The 16,974-nt window shown below is 48.5% G+C and overlaps 9 protein-coding genes and 1 non-coding gene across 10 annotated transcripts; 7 read left to right on the plus strand and 3 right to left on the minus strand.

The window, feature by feature from the left end:
- The first annotated feature begins 31 nt into the window (after positions 1–31).
- On the plus strand, positions 32–1,694 carry BJ212DRAFT_39176 (mitotic checkpoint regulator, MAD2B-interacting-domain-containing protein). The gene is made up of 4 exons (XM_041343086.1): positions 32–623; positions 669–1,069; positions 1,137–1,275; positions 1,332–1,694. The coding sequence occupies exons 1-4, from the start codon at positions 77–79 to the stop codon at positions 1,337–1,339; spliced, it is 1,095 nt and encodes a 364-aa protein (XP_041200065.1). The 5' UTR covers positions 32–76; the 3' UTR covers positions 1,340–1,694.
- BJ212DRAFT_1443352 (histone-fold-containing protein) lies at positions 1,479–3,193 on the minus strand (the record flags this gene model as incomplete). Its single annotated transcript, XM_041337812.1, has 5 exons — positions 1,479–1,528; positions 1,598–1,720; positions 1,783–1,887; positions 1,956–2,078; positions 3,166–3,193. The coding sequence occupies 5 exons, from the start codon at positions 3,191–3,193 to the stop codon at positions 1,479–1,481; spliced, it is 429 nt and encodes a 142-aa protein (XP_041200066.1).
- Positions 2,321–2,418, plus strand: BJ212DRAFT_t9. The gene has a single exon. It is a non-coding gene; the product is annotated as a tRNA-Lys (tRNA).
- A 195-nt stretch (positions 3,194–3,388) lies between the features above and the next one.
- BJ212DRAFT_1474395 (uncharacterized protein) lies at positions 3,389–4,499 on the minus strand (the record flags this gene model as incomplete). Its single annotated transcript, XM_041339083.1, has 3 exons — positions 3,389–3,853; positions 4,008–4,251; positions 4,342–4,499. The coding sequence occupies 3 exons, from the start codon at positions 4,497–4,499 to the stop codon at positions 3,389–3,391; spliced, it is 867 nt and encodes a 288-aa protein (XP_041200067.1).
- A 469-nt stretch (positions 4,500–4,968) lies between these two features.
- On the plus strand, positions 4,969–6,951 carry BJ212DRAFT_1493182 (uncharacterized protein; the record flags this gene model as incomplete). The annotated part of the gene is made up of 9 exons (XM_041341505.1): positions 4,969–5,139; positions 5,198–5,215; positions 5,266–5,361; positions 5,411–5,437; positions 5,492–5,589; positions 5,640–5,648; positions 5,696–6,199; positions 6,250–6,393; positions 6,451–6,951. 9 exons carry the CDS (start codon positions 4,969–4,971, stop codon positions 6,737–6,739), a joined length of 1,356 nt encoding a protein of 451 aa, XP_041200068.1. The 3' UTR covers positions 6,740–6,951.
- A 353-nt stretch (positions 6,952–7,304) lies between these two features.
- BJ212DRAFT_1474397 (WD40-repeat-containing domain protein) lies at positions 7,305–9,488 on the plus strand (the record flags this gene model as incomplete). The annotated part of the gene is made up of 11 exons (XM_041339084.1): positions 7,305–7,324; positions 7,378–7,633; positions 7,688–8,057; positions 8,106–8,290; positions 8,342–8,628; positions 8,678–8,886; positions 8,934–9,022; positions 9,076–9,141; positions 9,197–9,238; positions 9,297–9,328; positions 9,377–9,488. The coding sequence occupies 11 exons, from the start codon at positions 7,305–7,307 to the stop codon at positions 9,486–9,488; spliced, it is 1,668 nt and encodes a 555-aa protein (XP_041200069.1).
- Positions 9,489–10,620: 1,132 nt separating this feature from the next.
- BJ212DRAFT_1443355 (replication fork protection component Swi3-domain-containing protein) lies at positions 10,621–11,974 on the plus strand (the record flags this gene model as incomplete). The annotated part of the gene is made up of 3 exons (XM_041337813.1): positions 10,621–11,142; positions 11,201–11,290; positions 11,378–11,974. The coding sequence occupies 3 exons, from the start codon at positions 10,621–10,623 to the stop codon at positions 11,972–11,974; spliced, it is 1,209 nt and encodes a 402-aa protein (XP_041200070.1).
- A 277-nt stretch (positions 11,975–12,251) lies between these two features.
- On the plus strand, positions 12,252–13,305 carry BJ212DRAFT_1474399 (alpha-N-methyltransferase NTM1; the record flags this gene model as incomplete). Its single annotated transcript, XM_041339085.1, has 5 exons — positions 12,252–12,336; positions 12,392–12,408; positions 12,462–13,088; positions 13,139–13,236; positions 13,284–13,305. 5 exons carry the CDS (start codon positions 12,252–12,254, stop codon positions 13,303–13,305), a joined length of 849 nt encoding a protein of 282 aa, XP_041200071.1.
- A 78-nt stretch (positions 13,306–13,383) lies between these two features.
- On the minus strand, positions 13,384–14,680 carry BJ212DRAFT_1583789 (uncharacterized protein). Its single transcript, XM_041342331.1, has 3 exons — positions 14,035–14,680; positions 13,835–13,975; positions 13,384–13,783 (listed from the first exon to the last, which is right to left on the minus strand). Exons 1-3 carry the CDS (start codon positions 14,597–14,599, stop codon positions 13,554–13,556), a joined length of 936 nt encoding a protein of 311 aa, XP_041200072.1. The 5' UTR covers positions 14,600–14,680; the 3' UTR covers positions 13,384–13,553.
- Positions 14,681–14,955: 275 nt separating this feature from the next.
- On the plus strand, positions 14,956–16,972 carry BJ212DRAFT_39915 (salicylate hydroxylase). Its single transcript, XM_041343102.1, has 9 exons — positions 14,956–15,090; positions 15,145–15,280; positions 15,331–15,406; positions 15,459–15,527; positions 15,584–15,972; positions 16,033–16,050; positions 16,103–16,321; positions 16,368–16,508; positions 16,567–16,972. The coding sequence occupies exons 1-9, from the start codon at positions 15,059–15,061 to the stop codon at positions 16,849–16,851; spliced, it is 1,365 nt and encodes a 454-aa protein (XP_041200073.1). The 5' UTR covers positions 14,956–15,058; the 3' UTR covers positions 16,852–16,972.
- Positions 16,973–16,974: the final 2 nt, after the last annotated feature.

The following is a 16,974-nucleotide window of genomic DNA, read 5'->3' on the forward strand; positions in this document are numbered from 1 at the left end:
AATACAATACTAAGGAGGAAGTGATACAAACAACCATCAACACCTGCTCATCGCTCACCACGACGAACAAGACAGTATGCTAGGCATAGAAGACTACGGCAGCGATGTCGACAGTGACAACGAAGTGCCGTCCGCATCGTTACCTAAAGCAAAAGCACCACTACTAGCGTCGTCGAAACCCTCTGGTCTCTCCCTCCCTCCGCCCAAATCATCAAGTCTCTCACTTCCACCACCAGCCAAAACAAAACGCACAAAGAAGATAGAAATCACGCTCCCCTCACTTCCTTCCAATGAGTCTGATACAGACGACCGACCACCAGCCAAGAAACTCCGAATCACATCTAGCAAAGGGGCAGGCGCATCATCTCTTCTTAACATGCTACCCGCGCCTACCCAACCTCTGCCCGTCAAATCCAAGAAGGCTGAACGGGCACTTGGAGGAGGAAATGGTCCAGGGCTAGTGTTCCATGCACCAGTGAGCATGCAAGAGGATGGCGAGGAGGCATCCACGTCTTTCCTACCCCCTTCAATCAAGAAGGGCAAATCCAGCGTCGACCTAGATCGTGAGGACTACAAGCCACAAGCACTGCCAAAGGCGTCCTCTGTGGACTTCTTCTCTCTTGGTGTGTTCCCTACAACTCTGCGTCTCTCATCCTAATCCCCTACAGGTTCCTCTTCGAGACCCAATTCTACAGTATCCTCTACATCCATGGCAGCGAGCACATTCACACCAACCGTCTCATCTGCTCCTGAGGTGGCCTCATTCACTCCCCCGCCTCCAACACCTACCGACACCTACCCTGGGTACTACCTCCTCCCCTCCGGTGCCTGGGCCGCCTACGACCAGGCATACTACGCCGCATTTGTCAATAAATGGCAGAAAGAATATGATGCCCATGTCCGCGCGCTCGAGAAAGGTGAGGTGGAGAGAGAGGCAGAACAAGCAGCGGAGGTCAACATGCAGACAGAGATGGAGAAAGCACGGAAAGAGATAAAGGAGAGGGAGGATAGAAAGGCTCTTACGGGCGTCAAGACCGGGGAGCCAGAAAAACCACGGATGAACGTACAGGTCTGTATGCTGTTCTTGATGTTTCCGCTGTGTGGTAGACTAGTCCTCACAATGCTACTCTCCACAGGGCGCAAAACTAGGCTCCACGGCCCGCTCACGACACCAATTGACAACCCTCCTCACAGATGCTTACCACAACCGGGAGGCACTGGAGGAGAAGATCGCACAGGCACGCAGGAACCGGAAAGAGGCGGGAAACAAATATGGTACGTGTCTTTTCCTTTCCGTAGCGTCTCCGTTACACAACTCATCAATCCTGCAGGTTTCTAAGTTCTTGGAAACGATTATGCGTCATGTTAGATGATATGCTGTTGCTACTAGGAGGGTATGTATAATATCTACGAGATGGACTATGCTACATATTTAATAGATCCATATCTGTCCATTTACCATGCTTAACGCGCCAAGGTCAGACCCGGCTCTCCTCACTGCCGTGGCTTGCATGACTGCATGTCTCACCTGGCAGCAGAGAATTCTACCCAGTAACAAATGTTATCGTTTGCACCCACAAGGGAAAAGAACACGCACTTGTAACGCTCTTCGTTCCCTCACTAATCGCATGCTTCGCGAGCTCTCCGGGAAGAATGAGCCTCACTGCTGTCTGAATCTCACGCGAGGAGATGGTAGATTTCTTCGTATAAGATGCGAGTTCTGCACAATGGAAAGGTATCAGTCACTGCCAAAACAAAACAAAACCGACCAAAATGACGTACTGCTTGCCTCCGTGGCGATCCTTTCGAACAGGTCATTCACGAATGAATTCAAAACGCCCATTCCCTTGTTCGATATACCAGTATCGGGGTGGACCTGCCTCAGCACTAAAAGAGAAAACACATTAGCTAGTTATCACATCGCAATGCAAGCGAAAGCGAATAGGCGAACACACCCTTGTAAATATAACTGCTGTACGTCTCCCTCCTTGCCTTCTTGCGCTTCTTTTTCATGTCCCCATCCTCTTTAGAAGGTGCCTTCCTAGCTGCTCTCTGCTGTCCCGCTGACGACACGGGTGCTTTGGCAGCTTTGGAAGCGGGCGCCTTGGAGGCAACTGAGTTAGGCTGCGTCAAAGATGAGCGAGTTGTAAGTTCGAGCGTTAACCAACGAAGATACCTTGACCGGCATGCTTTCTCAGGGCAGAGTGAAAGAAATACAAAACACGTAAATGCCCCTACGAAGACGCGTCGCGCTTTATATCAAGCGACGCGCTCCAACCAAGCGGAGTCTAAAGCGCTGTGGCGGTCTTGCTTTTCGGGCGCCCGCCTAGCTCAATCGGATAGAGCGTCAGACTTTTACGACTGTCGGTTCTATCTGACGTAATCTGAAGGCTGCGAGTTCGACCCTCGCGGTGGGCTATTGTTCTCTTTTGCTTTTTGAACCGTGCAGATGACTTTTGTACAACCAGTGCCACTCCACTGATCATGGAATCACTTTCTCGAATACATCTAAAAGTATGTTTTTACTTTGGGGAATTGATATCAGCTAACTTCCATCACTCATGATCCATAGAACAGTGACTAATTTCCCGAACTCATTGTCAACCTCGTCAGAACTTCGCATCGAACGGTTCATCTTCTTTTTGTGCCGGTCTGCTTCCTGCCTCGTCGACTGGCATGAGGTCGTGGCGGTAGCAGGCCCTTCGTTGGGCCCGGTCGACTAGAGCAAAAAGGGAGTGGCCCAAAATACTATGACATTAACGCCCAACGGCCGGAACTACTAACTTAGTTCTGTCCCGAGGATATTTCGGACGAAGGAAGGTCCATGATGAATACAGATCTGACGAACCAGCTAGTAGTAATGTCGGTAATGTGTTGGAACGGGTCGTTTATTCACTTCTGCTAGTGGGTTGTCCGTTATGTTCTTTATGGAATTGCGTGCACCAGTGCTAGTATTAGAGTAGTCTCCCCTAGACAGACTAATAGATGAATGAAGATAGCATATATTAAGATGATGACTTACTAACCTAGTCTTTTCAACATCTTGATATTTGAGCAATGATGCATTCTCTGCCTCGCGGTTAACGCATGGCCGAGTGTGGCCTGAAATAAACGATGCGGAATACGGAGGAATGCCTGTATCCCTTTGATTGGTCCGACTTGGACTTGGCGAAACTAGACCTGTCAAACACATTGTGGTTCGAAAATTCATCACAGAAAATGAACGGAGGAGATTATCTTGAAGCAATCCACAGTCCATCTTCAGCGAAGTAAACGTATGATCAGAATAATATTTTTGAGACAGACGCTTGACGTCGGGAATCTGACAACCAGATAGGAGAGTCTTGATGTAAGAGGATGTTGCGATACATATCACTCAAAAATGATTCTAGTGCTTGCCTTCCTCCATGCTGTGCACTTCAGGCACCGACCGATTACGATTCACCCACCCTCCAACGATCCATGATCCTGCGAGTAAACCGAGCAAGACCCAAACTCCTCTGGTTTGTTCATTATTGAAGGGCCTAGACTTTGCTTGTACATCAGGCCCTTGCTCCTTGGCAGCCCGCACCACATTCGAGACCGCCTCGCCAACTCGAAAACCCGGCTGCAGCCCAAGGTCGTTGGCCAAGTCACGGAAAAAACCAGATTCAATCGCGGGTTTGGCTTGACCCTCGGGCTCAATAACCACCACTTCCTCAATAACCACCGTATCCTGAGGCTTCTCAAGCTTGTAGGTGGGACCACCATCAGGATGCGTCGCAGACCCCGAAACGACGTGTAATTTTGGGTGAGAAGGCTCTATGGACTCGGGTTTCGGACTGGAGGAATCCCAAAAATCGGGAACGAAGGGCTGAGGGGATGATAATCAGATGTGAAAATACAAGGTCATATCAAAGAGTTTGCATGTGGCAAAGACTCGATATGGTCGATAGGGAATAAAACCGTTAGACACGTATTTAAAATCGAACCGCCTCATCGATCAAGGAAAGAGGGGAAATACTCACTGCTTGAACGGGTTCGTTTGGCCCATCTTGAGAGAGATTGGGCAATCTGACCATGAAAAGGTCGGGCGTCTTTGAAGCACTCGCGGGCTGGGATGCAGGCGGTATGCCTGGAGATACAGCCTGTGATGGAGTGGCAGACGAAGACGCATTGCGAGATGCGGCGGGTGTAGGCTGCGAAAAAGGGAGAGCTCTAGATTCCTCAAACACCTGAATTCGGTTTATGATGTCAGATTTGTTGCCCTTGCTGATAGTAAAATCAGTTCGGATTCTAATGCGAATAAAATGAAGAGAACAAAGCGAAAGAAGTAAACCGTAGGAGCCGAAAGTCACTCACGTCGAAAGACCTCGAGTTTTCGCTTCATGACGCAAAGTGACCAGAGTCTCATTTTCCCAAGTTCGGGAGAGAAGAACCGTAGAAACAAAATTCCTGTGGTTTACTGTGAAGCGTGAAGCATTTGTTAGATTTTTCTGGCGCACGACAGCTCGAAACATGATTCTGATGTTTGGTTTGGTTGCACAGTTTGGAGCATGTAACATGCTCCGCGCTGTTACCACGTGCCACGCATCTACACAGCTTGATGTGCGCTCGAGTCACATCTGAAGTGATTATCGAATGATTGGTTTGACATTGGAAGACCTTTGTCAGGCTCGTATCGACGTCGGGCCAAGGGTTACCTACTGTGGATATTGATTATCATCAAACTGGCTAAAGAAAGTTCTCGTGAGTCCGGGTCCTGGGATTGGTTTGAGCGCTTGATGACTTGATCTATCTTTTGCAGCAATTGACTCCTTGCCTCGTGTTTCTATCGCGTGTTCTCGACCTGCTAATAATCAAAAATCCCTTTTCAGTTTGGCATGACTCTTTTCCTCATACTCTAATCCCAAGCCCTCCGTTATTTCAGCTATGCTTCTCTCTCCAGCGTAAGAAAAGGCCACAGATCTTCCAATTATTAGCCTTCAAATGTTTTCTTCATGCAGATCAACCAGCGCCAGTCTCCCCTCTCAATCTTTCTGGGGAAAGTTCAAGAAAAAAGACAAGGAAAGCGAGTTCCGCGAGAGGCAAGCCCAAATGGCGCTTGCACGACAGCGACTCCTCACACTTGCCTACGAGGATATGGAGACAGTCAGAGTGGTACGAACATTTTCCCTTCGCCCTTATATTCTCTTGTAATATCTTCCTTCCGCCGCAGCTGCCCAATAGTTTCCCCGTAAGTGGCGGTGGTCGTTGCCCGTTTCCGGCTGATTTGTTTCTGCACAGGAACTCGAAGCGGTAGCTAGAGATTGGACAAAACCTCCCCCAGATGCCATCTTCGGCCTGCGTGTTCCAGTTGAATTCGCATCCCTTCATGCCTCTGTAAGTTGGCGTCGTCGGGTTGGATGATATATTCTGACGTCATTGCCAGCGGCTGGTTTCCGGGCCCTATATCTATGTGGGTGATCGAGATCTATTTCTGATATAGATGGCTCATGGCAGATACGAGTAGTTGACCGGCGAGGATTCATACCAAATTGCGATAATGGGCGTGCAGGGGCTGCGGGTGGAGATTGTAAGCGACGCCCCTCCGCCACCTGATGAACCACCGTAAGTTTAATGTCGTGGTCATAAACTAGTCTAAGCTAACTGTGTCATAGGCCACCACCGTAAGTACACTTTTGAGGTAGTCGTGCACTGCTTGAGATGTCTTCAGTCCGCCGCCGGTCACGGAAATGCCTGCCACGTTTAACCTGGAGCTCGTGCCCGGCCAACACGTGGTCCTAGAAACAACAGTTGCTTCTGCCGACGACGTCGATATGGCCCGCATGGAAGACGGTACCGTCGTCGATGGCCAGTTCTGGGGCAAGCTGAACATAGTACATGACGGCGACACCCACACTGTTGACTTCACAGGCACCCGTATAGTCAATCCTGACGTCCCACCCGACATGCTCTTCGACTCGCGTGTCATGAGTAAGCTCACGACTGCTGCCAGGCCTTCTTCTGTCAAATGCCACCTGAGCATCCTTTCACCCGCCCAGCAGTATTGCGATGTCATTCTCTCAGTCAACCCGCTATGGAGGCTTGAACTTACATGGCCCCCTGCGCAGCCAGTTAACGAAACCAAAGTGAAGTATTTTCTACGTGTTCACCCTGGTGGTGCGCTCGAGCATTTTGAGAGTGAGATGGTCACAACGTCGTTATATTACGAAGCTGTGTAAGTGCTGTGCCTCTCATCCCTAGATCATTGATCCTTATACTGCGCAGACCCGACCCAGCGATGGTCGACCCTAATGATTTTATTGCACCACGAAACGGATACGCTATGTCTTTCCGAGATTTCGTGCCCCACCTTATGAGCGTCCTAGACCAGCTAGGCATGTCTATGCATGCGCGAACCAACTTCATCAAGTGCGTGTTCCCATGCCATTCGTCTGACATGCCTGACACTGACATTGACGCACATAGCAACAACATCTCCGCATTTTCAGCCCACAAAAACATTGCCTACCGCTTTCTCTCCCCCTCGAAGATAGCTGCCGCAATTGACATTTCAGTTACCTCTGACCCCTGCGTCTTCACGCGCCTATTTCTCATCTTCCGCGGGTTATCGGACGATGATGTGGGACTGTTCGCAGGTGCAGGAGAAAAGGAGGCGAATTCGGTCAACTGGAGGGAGATTGTGGGATGGAGCGAGAATTCGAAGGACACAACTCAGTTTAGGCTTCTTGAAACTTCTGTGTTTGAAGTTTCGTAGGAGGGAGATACCTTTGAGCCGAGGTGTGTTAGCTGGTCTTCCTGCCTCCAGACGTGTCCTTCATTTCACTGGTGATTCCTTGTCGCTTGTCAGCGACTAGCATTCTTCTTTTTCTGTTTTGCGACGCCCCACTTTTTTTTGAAACGTCTCTGCATTTGATATCTTAGAACATTATCGGGCTATACAATTGCTGTCCTGCACATGCTTTCTTGTCACGTCCGCAGCTATTATATCTATTCGATATCTGCTCCCCCTGCGCAACTTTATATTTCCCTGGTCTTACATCATTCTGACGACCCTGGCTTACCTACATGTTTCTTTTAGCGATTTCTCCTTATGATCATGTCGTTGTATCCGCAGTTTTTGTACTGTAGTCGATATCGAAATTGTAACAGTGAAGGATGAGATTGTATTGCACACGGTAATGCATGGTCACCTAGTAAGCAAGACAGGGGCCGTGACGCAAAAGCGCATGACCGTGACGTCACGCGACGCGTTTGATTGGTCTCACCTCACCGATGGCTTGATCTTGTCCTCAATTACCTACATACACCAAACGTACACGATGTCCGAGTTAACAGCATAGTAAGTCCACTTCATTTTTTGCGCACAGTCCAGTGCTGAACATTCAACTCAAGTGAACTCGAGCGTGAAGCCAACATCGCGCGCAACCGCGCACTCCTAGAGGAGCTTGATCTCAAGGACGCTGTCACTCAACTCGGCATTCCCCCCAAACCCAAGCCTGTCCCAAAAATAAGAGCGAAGCCCATCCAATCTGCGAAGAAGGTGAAACGAGAACGTGAAGTTGTAGAGGCGCCTCGTAGGCAGAGCGCACGTCTTAAGAAGGAGGTCGTGGACCCAAACGAAACCGCCGCCCAGAAGAAGCAGCGGGAGGTGAGTGTCAGTATGATTGTAGTCTTCCAGCATTTACGATTGATCACATTGCAGGAAGAACAGAAGAAGAGGCGCCAAATTGAAGAGCAAGAGCGCCTTGAGGCTGAGGAGAAAGCTCGTCTTGCAAAACGCCCCAGACATCAGGAATTGGATCTCACTACGTTGGGTGACAAACTAGAGGAGTCAGAACTCAGCTCACTCCGATCGTCTCTGCAAGCAGTCACGAATGTTCCGCTACCAAAACGTGCCGCAGATGCGGATGCATTTGTATTTCATGAAGACCAGAAGAATGAAACTGAAATAAAAGAATTGACAAATAAACTTCAGAAGATGAGGGTAGTGTCTCGCGCCAAGGTGACTGTGGACAGAGTCTACAGCGCTGCCTACCACCCCGAGGCTACCAAGGATCTAGTGTTCTTTGGCGGTAAGGTACCGTGGTCAAGTTATTGGCAAGTTGCTAACATGCATGTAGACAAACACGGTCAAATTGGAATATGGGATGCCAGAGCTCCCGTAGACGAGGTTGAAGATGAAGACGGCGACATCTCTGCAGACCATAGAGAAGGCGGGAAACATTGGCGCCTCCAGTGTCACTGGCCTGCTTCTTCGATATCGTCAATATCATCTATAAAATTCGACCCAGTTGATGCGCATAGTGTGAGGACCTAACTTATTCATAGAACGGTTGCACTAAGAGCATTTTTATAGCTATTTACGACCTCATACGATAGCACAATACGCCGCTTGTCTTTCGTCTCGGGAATTTCGCAAGAAATATTCTCTTCAGAACACCTGATCACAAGTATGGACCTTCCAGTTGGTGGCCACGAGATGTGGATATCTGACGCTTCCGGCGGCCTCACTCACCTTGATCTTCGGGAACCAAAGGACAAGGCCTGTTGGTATGGTTTGTCAGCTGCGAAAATTGGCACCGTTAGTATCAACCCGACAAGTCCGCATTTCTTGCTCACGGCGTCGAACAGTCGTGTATTGAAGTAAGATATGATCATCATCTATGCCCTTTTCTAATAGTAGGTTTCCAAGGGTGTGGGACGGCAGGAAACTACAGAAATTGACCTCTGCAACTGGCCCATATCAACTCAGCCAAAACACTGTCGAAGACTTAGTCTGTTCAAAGAAGGGAAAGGGTACCGTTCGCGGTATATTCCAACATGGAAAGTCGGTGAGCTCAGCATACTGGGACCCGAGAGGGAGAAGTATCGTTAGTACGAGTTACGACGATTCAATAAGATGTGAGTGATATATTTGCGTGCGTCAAGACAAACTGACGGTTTTGCAGTGTGGGATTTGGATGTCGCGAAGTACAACTCATCACCCGCTTTCCCCTCCTTCACGCCATTCCGCGGGATAAAACACAACTGTCAGACGGTAAGGATTAGCCTCATCATCGTACTCTCTTCTCCCTCACTGACGCTTTCCAGGGCAAATGGGTGACTATTCTTCGTGCGGTCTGGAATCCCAACCCAGACGTATTTCCCCACTTCACAGTCAGTGATTTGTTACAACCGGGCGCAGCCTATCGTCTGACTGATGTCATCGTAGATCGGGAATATGAACTACGCTCTAGATATATATTCATGCAAGGTACTCACACATACACTAGCTGGACCAGTTTAACTAGTTCTGATATTTTTAATTTCAGGGACACTTGATTGCGAGACTCAAGGACAGCCGGTAAGTGATCTGAGTCTTCGGTGACCATGAATAACTTTGTCATATCAGGCTCACTGCTACACAAGCTGTAACATGCTCCCACCCAAGCGTTGTCGAAAGATGTGCAACAGGAAACGCAAGTGGGCGTTGTGTACTCTGGGCACCACCGGATGTAGAGTGACAGTATCTAGTTCACACTGTTGTATGTTATTTACTCTGCCTTTTATAGCTCCTGGGTGAATTGATTCTGTCACTACAAACGGTGAAAAGCCCGTCCGTCGTGGGGTTATGAATACCAGGAAGTGTATGAATCATTTGAGTTTCAAAGGGATGTCTCGCAGTCGCCTACTTCAACGACTCACAAGTCGTTCAACGTTGAATGCAGACGTTTGCAATGTGCATCAGGCCTCAAAGGGTGTCGATGTGGGCTTAGTCTACTCCTGACTTGCGAATACCTGAACCTCTCTTGGAACCTCGAACTGTCTTCTGCATCACATTTCATATCTCAAACACAAAAGACACACATGACTGCTTCCTTCCTCTCGATCTCTTCCATCCAGATGGCTGTAATATCGTCTATGGCGGATGTGATAGGTTCCTGAGGGAAATGAATACCTGGTACGAGTAATTGTGCGAGCTGGGAGGTGAGGGAGTCCGATAGGTTAATTGTTATGTCACTCGATTGTGACTTCACTTGCACCTACCTATTATCTTGTAATTAGGTTTTCCGTACTTAGTAATAGCCATCTGAAGGTCTGGAGTCTGGATGAGACCTGGTTGCAGCAGGGTTTTGATATCGATTTCCTGACAGCGATTCCAGATTCTGTCGTGCGCACATGGTTGTCACGCGGGTGCAAAATAACGTTGTGCTCGAAAATTTATGCAGACAAAATCGCGAGACACTGTCGCAGCAAGTGATATAAAGTAATACATCAATCGACGTTTTCGGGGGCTAGTATCCAAGGCTGACCTTCTCAAACAGTGAATGGTGATTAATTGACTGCTGAACCTTTGTAATCGTCGCTTGATGTGTTACATGGTCCCAGGCTGTAGCAGCGACCTACCCTTGCCCAACTTGAATGCTCATGGATAATCATCACACATTCAAGCTCAACAGCTACAACGTGAAATAGCCATCCTTGCACTACCGTATGGTTGACGAATGATGGTTGCAGAGGAAGGCACGGCATACGCGGTGAATCCGGAAGAGAAAGCTGTGGGATTTCTGGCTTGACTGTAAACCGTGGAGGGGGAAAACATAACGCGCGTCGGACAAACAAATCAAAATAACGCGTCTTTACACCAGAACAGTCATGTCTCTTGACGACATCTGGGACGAGCCGATTTCTCCTGCTCGCGCTGTTACGCCGCATTCGGATACAGTCAGCTCTCAGAAACGCCCTAGAGAAACATTATTTCTTTCCGACTCAGACAACGAAGACGAGCAACCAGCGCCGAAGAGACCTACTAGCTCGGCGCCGAGACCAGACGTAGATGCGCTTTTCGCCGACATTGATAATGATGACACAGAGGAGGATGACCTAAGATATAAGCCCCTTGCACCTGCCCTTGACCTTAAGGCACTCCGCAAACAGGCCGAGGCAAAACACGCGTTGACACCCCATCAAATCTTGCCTAGTAGTTCCCCACCAAGAGATTTAGGTCCCGACGAAGAAAATGAGGGGGGAAAGGATAGCAAGGAAAAAGGAAAAGAAGGGAAAAAGGAGAGAAAGAAGGTTGTATTACTCGATGAAACAAGTTTGATAGGAGCATCGGGGTTTCCACAGCTCATTCAGAATATCAAGGATTTTAAGGTTAAAGGGAAAGGTCATGAGGTGAGTTACACTGACAGCGGGCTTGGGCACTGATGCAGATGTCTGGATATCTGTTTAGCATTCAGACCTCCAACGAATTCTCCAAGTGTACCAGTTTTGGTCTCATAGATTATATCCAAAGACACCGTTCAAGGACACCGTTGAGCGCGTTGAAAAGTTATGTCCATTCGAAACGAATGCAGGTACGGCCGAATATCAATCGCTGTTCGTATGTCACAATCACACATCAATGAAGGTCCGATTGAGCGTATGGCGTGATGAGGCGAAAGGCCTTGTCAATGGCAAGGAACCAGGAGGAAACGGTGGCGACAACGTTATCGACCTCACCGATCCAAACTTTGAGGGTGCAGACGTGAATGACGATTCGTCTTCTTTACGTGCCCCGTCTCTTCCACCCTCGTCGTCAGAGGCCGAAGACGATGATTTCGATATCGATGCTGTCGTTAGAGAGGAAGAGAAACGTCTCGCTGCGTTCAGAGCACAACGTTCTGTTTCCCCTGCACCTCCCGCACCAAAAGCCAAATATAAAACTTTGCCACCCGAGATCGCAGATGGGATGGACATCGACGAAGAGGCAATGTGGAATGACCTCGAAACATTTGATGACCCAATCCCCAACCCTGCTCCGCCGCCTCCAAAGAGCAGTAAACCAAGCCTCTTGGTCGATGACCAGGATGAAGAGATGTGGGATATGGTGCGGGAACTGGAGAGAGAAGAATATACAATATCGAAGCAACTTTCTGTGTCATCCGTGTTGAGCACGCCTTCGGCAGGGAACGTTAACACGTCTCTCGGGACAAATGACGAAGACTTTGATGATATATATGCGTAGATTCAGATGGTACGTAAATGAGCGAATGCCATATATTATAATCTTGTCGTTGAATACAATAGCCGAGCGTCTTCGTTCATCACGTTCGTCTTCCGATTCCAACCAATGTAGACATACTCCTCGATATTAGAAGGAATGTCTATCTTCATTCGTCTATAAAGGTTTGGCTAACTCGAGATCAACAGCATAAGGATGTTGTAGTTCAGTTGAAATCACGTGACCCTAGTCTTCATACACAGATCTCGGATGTGCATCATGATCACAGTAACGATAGATAATGTCTTCAACCAATCCAGTTCCAGACCTTGAAGCAGGTATCCAATACTGGGCCACCCAGCCCGCAAACTACGACGGCGTGCTTGGTCTGCTTCATTGCTAGCCACTCTGCTATCGAACATCGGCTAACATCACATTCAGGTGGATATGGAACGGGGGTGACTCAAATCTCACCCCTCGCCGAAACTCTGTACTGAAACATTGGTGACAGTCACTTCCTCGTGTCGATTCTCTTGGATCACGTCGCTTCCTCCTCGATCTCCTCCCAGAGCTATCCACAGTCCCATCGCCATTTCGGAGTCTCTCTGCCCCTCTGTCCGACACCAGACGTGTGAGAGCTCTTGATGTCGGTGCAGGTGTCGGACGCGTCACGTCAGACGTTCTCCTTCCTCTTGTTTCAGACGTCGTCCTGCTCGAGCCTGTAGAGCCTTTTATCAACGAAGCCCGATCACGCGGAAAAGCTAGCGAATCCGGTTTAGAAACCAATGACAGCGGGTATAGAGTTTTATGGAAGGGTATCGCTGATCGATCGAAGAGCGTTACGTTCTTCAAAGGTGCTTTGCAATCGTTTGACCCAGTTGCGCCAGGGACACCTCTGGATCGTGTTGGGTATCTGCCGCAAGATGGTGTTGATGATACAGAATCGAAATTCGACGTGATATGGTGCCAATGGTGCCTAGGCCACTTGAAAGATGATGATCTTGTGCATTTCCTGCAGAGGAGCAAGAAGGCTCTGCGTGATGCGAGGAGTCTCATCATAGTGAAGGAGAATATATGCCGCGAGCAAAATGAGCCAGTGACCGTTTTTGACGAGCAAGACTCGACTTTCACCCGGTTCGTAAGGAGCGATTTTGTTATACAAAATCTTATCTTTGCTATGCAGGTCAGACCTGGCGTTCAAAAATGTTTTCCGGGACTGCTGGTCTCAAGATGATCCAAGAGAAAATCCAACACGGACTTCCCGAAGGGCTGTTTCCTGTGAAAATGTACGTTCGCTCTCGCCGAACTCCTATCTCGTGCTTACTTGCTTCAGGTACGCACTAAGGGAGGCATGAGATGTCCTTCAATAGCTTATTGTCGTGGTCAGTAATGCATACATGGGCGGTATGTGATTGTGTCCGTAGTGCAAGAGTATGTACTATCGAACCAACACAAACACATTACTCATCTGATATCGTCTGAAATTCTGTTCCAACATCATTGCCTGCACAAACAGCTACGAGCGTCGGTGTCGTACGAGTTTGACGTTGTCGATGTCCCGAGAAGACTGCGAACGGAGGTTTGATGCGACGACATCGCAGATCTATTCATCGAACTGAATAACGCCAGTCATGCCAACAACCCCTTCATCGTTTTCGCACCACAATTCCGCTCTGTCCTTTGCCACAATAGCACCATGTATCGTCGCAGCACAATTCACGAAAATAGGATTGTGTGCGCGATAGCTAAAGGTGCGCAGTTGAGCCCTTGGGCGGTAGTAAATAAGGCTCTCTAAAAGTAAAAGGGCTGTCAGGGGCCCATGAACGAGTCTTTCTAGGGACAGGATTTATATGATATTGGCCGAGAAATAAAGTTCGAACTCACCTGGATATCCTTCAACTTTCTGCGCATAATCCTTGTCCAAGTGTATATGATGCCCATTGAATGTGAGAGCTGAAAAGCGGAATAACGTCGTCAGGGTCGGAGTGTAGGACAACGAGAATTCAGACTTTGGGAGATCCTTTACTGATTAGAGGTGTCTGTATCAGCACCCAGGTAAGTCACTAGTTGTTTCGAGGACTCGCCTTGACGGGGTACGCGGCTCCCTACACCAGCTACAGATGCTTGGTAGACATGTGCTCGTTCCTCCACCATCCCAGGTTCACTTCGTCCTTCCACAGTCACTTCAATTCTCTGTTTGACGAATATCATCGGTTTCCCGACCTCAAATCCTTTCTTCTCTACCTTGGCTACAGTAGACACTGCAGTCGCTTTCTCTCCTACTTTCAATGCTCGTTCCTTATTCCATGTCATGGTACCACCCGCCCACATCCGGCGTGTGAATGGTTCAGGCGGACAAAAGTCAGCGTCGGTCCCATCTGTGCGCAGTAATGCTTCGGAATTACGTGGGTGGAAGAAGACAAGGTGGTGTCCATATCCGAGAGGTGTACCTTCTACAGGGGATGCAAACGGGCGACCACGTGTGCCGTCGCGAGTGGGTAGAGTGATGTAGAGGTCCGAAAGGTGACCAGAATGAAAGGTATCAGTGAGCACAAGTGATTTCGGGGATGCTATCCAGGCATCGAGAGCCTGCAGGTTTGGAGAGGATGTTGAAAGGAACCGACGAGTAGGTCGGGTCCACGAGCACATATGTATATTCAAGTTTTGCTTTACCGTAACTCAATTGAACCTGTTCGATCGTTGATTGATTTTTCCAAATCAGGACTATCAGCAGGCTTCGGAGCTGCAAGTTGAGTTCCAACCATTCATTCCGCATGTGCGGCAACGCCCATTCAAGTTTTCTGACAGGCTCTATATGTTATCCAACATTGACACTGGTAATAGTTTCAGGACACTTTGTTACACCTTCGTTCATAGATTTTCATGTTGTTTTCATGCATGATTCAGATTTCAATCACATAAGTGAAGCCTCCCCCTGATGATACCCGACATAGTTCAATCGGACATACTAGTCCTCAAGAGAACAATGTTCCTCGTGCTACGTTGCAATACAAAATTGTACATTTTCTCACCTAGATCCACCTAACGGCCGCGCAACGACAGCACTGATGTATAATCAACCATTGGGGCTTATCGAACCACGATACCATGTCTAACCCAAAATTTAGGATCGCTATCTGGTAAGGTGCCTTCAGCTTGTTGTCGTAGTCAAGCTCATTACAATACTGCCCTAGCGGAGGAGGGGTAGGCGGTTTGACATTAGCTGTTGCTTTGTCCCGGCACCAGGATATTGCCGTCGACGTGTATGAAGCCGCGCAGAGCTTTTGTGAAATTGGGGCTGGTGTTGGTGTCTGGCCCAGGGCATTCAGGGTATGGATCTTGGAAAATAAAAGACATGCTAGCCTGAGACAATCATTCAGGTCTTACGGAAATTGGGACCCGATTTCGAACAGCAACTGCTTCAACGTTGCGGTTACGAATACACAGAGGAGTATGGTCAGTAGAAATCGTATACCATACATGTTCGAATCCACTGAGAGAAATTTAGTCCCAGCTGTTAAGAGCCGTAAAAGTGATCAAGCCGTCGGTATTGAGCTGTTTGACTTGATGACGAAAGGTCAACTTTCCTCTGTATTCAAATGCATCCCACCCTGAACACCGCTGGTAGAACAGGCAAACTTATGCGTTTCCATCGAGCTGACTTCCATGGCGTACTACTTTCATTTATTCCACCGTCCTGCACAGCGCACAACGCCAAGCGACTAGTATCATATACTCAGCCCTTGGAAGACTGTTCAAGAAATTCACCAATTACACTAACATTCAAGGATGGATCGACTGCAACATGCGATGTTCTAATCGGTGCTGATGGGATCAAATCTACAGTCCGGCCCTACATGTTTCGTGAACTGGCTGAGGGTATGGATCCCGATGAAAAGCAATCTGTGCTATCTTACATGAACCCAATTTGGAGCGGCGTCGCTGCATACAGAACACTAGTTTCCGCACAGAAGCTGCGCGCGCGTTGCCCTGACCATCGTGTCTTAAGGGAGTTTACCCAGGTAAGCCTAATTCCAGTTGTATTTCATACCATTAATTTGGCGCGGCGCTTTCATCCACAGTACATGGGAAAAGATGCTGTGAGACTCTCGAATCAGTGGTGTACACTGTGCTGAGGCTGATGCATCGTAGTACTTCCTTGCATACCCAATTTCTCTTGGGCAATACGTCAATTTTGCGGGTTTCACACTTGATCGTGACCTCGCTGGCTCGGCATATGAAGCTGATACAGATATTCCTCGTCCATCTTTCAAAGGAAAGACGAATGACGAGTGGGTTAGTGAACTCACTGCTCAGCAGTTTATTGAGCCTTTCAAAGACTTTGAAGAGGATGCACAGCACATTCTCGAGGTCTGTCACTCGTATCAAGTTGCTATTCATTACTGACGATCTCCAGTGTGTTGAAAAGGGCACGCTTTGGGCCGTGCACACCACGAAAAATTTACCATCCACTAATTTCGGGCGAGTCGCGATCATGGGAGATGCCGCACATGCAATGACTCCGTTCCAAGGCTCCGGTGCTGGCCAGAGTATCGAGGTCAGTTCTGCACGACTACACTCCGAGAAATTTACACCGTGCTGATTTGATTTGACAGGATGCTTACTTACTCATGACCGTTCTTGGTCACAAATCTACGACCCTAGAAACGGTACCTAGGGCCCTCGCCATCTACGACAAGTTGAGAAGGCCATTCTCATCGGAAGTGGCTCGGCGTTCAATGCGCAGTGGCCAACTATGCGCGTTTCAAGAGGACGTCCCTTTGCACGAGCTCGGTGACACAATCACCAAAAATTGGGAGTGGGCATGGCTGACCGAGCTAGACGATGCTTTAGAAGAAGCTGTCAGGCTTGTAGAGGACAGCTCGATTGATGTCAACTGAAAGATCTAATGTATAACTGGCAGATATTTGTAGCTTTACCACTGCAGTCCCGTGTCGCGAGTAAGGTTTTCTATACAACGTCTATTCTGACTCGGAGTTATGACTACTCGACTGTTTCCTCCA

The sequence above is a fragment of the Suillus subaureus genome (genome assembly GCF_016647635.1).
Source record: "Suillus subaureus strain MN1 chromosome Unknown BJ212scaffold_1, whole genome shotgun sequence".
In the NCBI taxonomy this organism is placed as follows: domain Eukaryota; kingdom Fungi; phylum Basidiomycota; class Agaricomycetes; order Boletales; family Suillaceae; genus Suillus; species Suillus subaureus.

Bases quoted from the DNA above. Each gene is read 5' to 3' on its own strand.
- BJ212DRAFT_39176 (XM_041343086.1), top strand. From the start codon at position 77: ATGCTAGGCATAGAAGACTACGGCAGCGATGTCGACAGTGACAACGAA. The intron at 624-668 runs GTGTGTTCCCTA...AATCCCCTACAG, and splicing joins TGTGGACTTCTTCTCTCTTG to GTTCCTCTTCGAGACCCAAT. The intron at 1,070-1,136 runs GTCTGTATGCTG...TACTCTCCACAG, and splicing joins AACCACGGATGAACGTACAG to GGCGCAAAACTAGGCTCCAC.
- BJ212DRAFT_39915 (XM_041343102.1), top strand. From the start codon at position 15,059: ATGTCTAACCCAAAATTTAGGATCGCTATCTG. The intron at 16,322-16,367 runs GTCTGTCACTCG...GACGATCTCCAG, and splicing joins ATGCACAGCACATTCTCGAG to TGTGTTGAAAAGGGCACGCT. The intron at 16,509-16,566 runs GTCAGTTCTGCA...TTGATTTGACAG, and splicing joins GTGCTGGCCAGAGTATCGAG to GATGCTTACTTACTCATGAC.
- BJ212DRAFT_1583789 (XM_041342331.1), bottom strand. From the start codon at position 14,599: ATGTGCTCGTGGACCCGACCTACTCGTCGGTTCCTTTCAACATCCTCT. The intron at 13,976-14,034 runs GCGAGTCCTCGA...ACCTCTAATCAG, and splicing joins GAGCCGCGTACCCCGTCAAG to TAAAGGATCTCCCAAAGTCT. The intron at 13,784-13,834 runs GTGAGTTCGAAC...TCCTGTCCCTAG, and splicing joins GAAAGTTGAAGGATATCCAG to AAAGACTCGTTCATGGGCCC.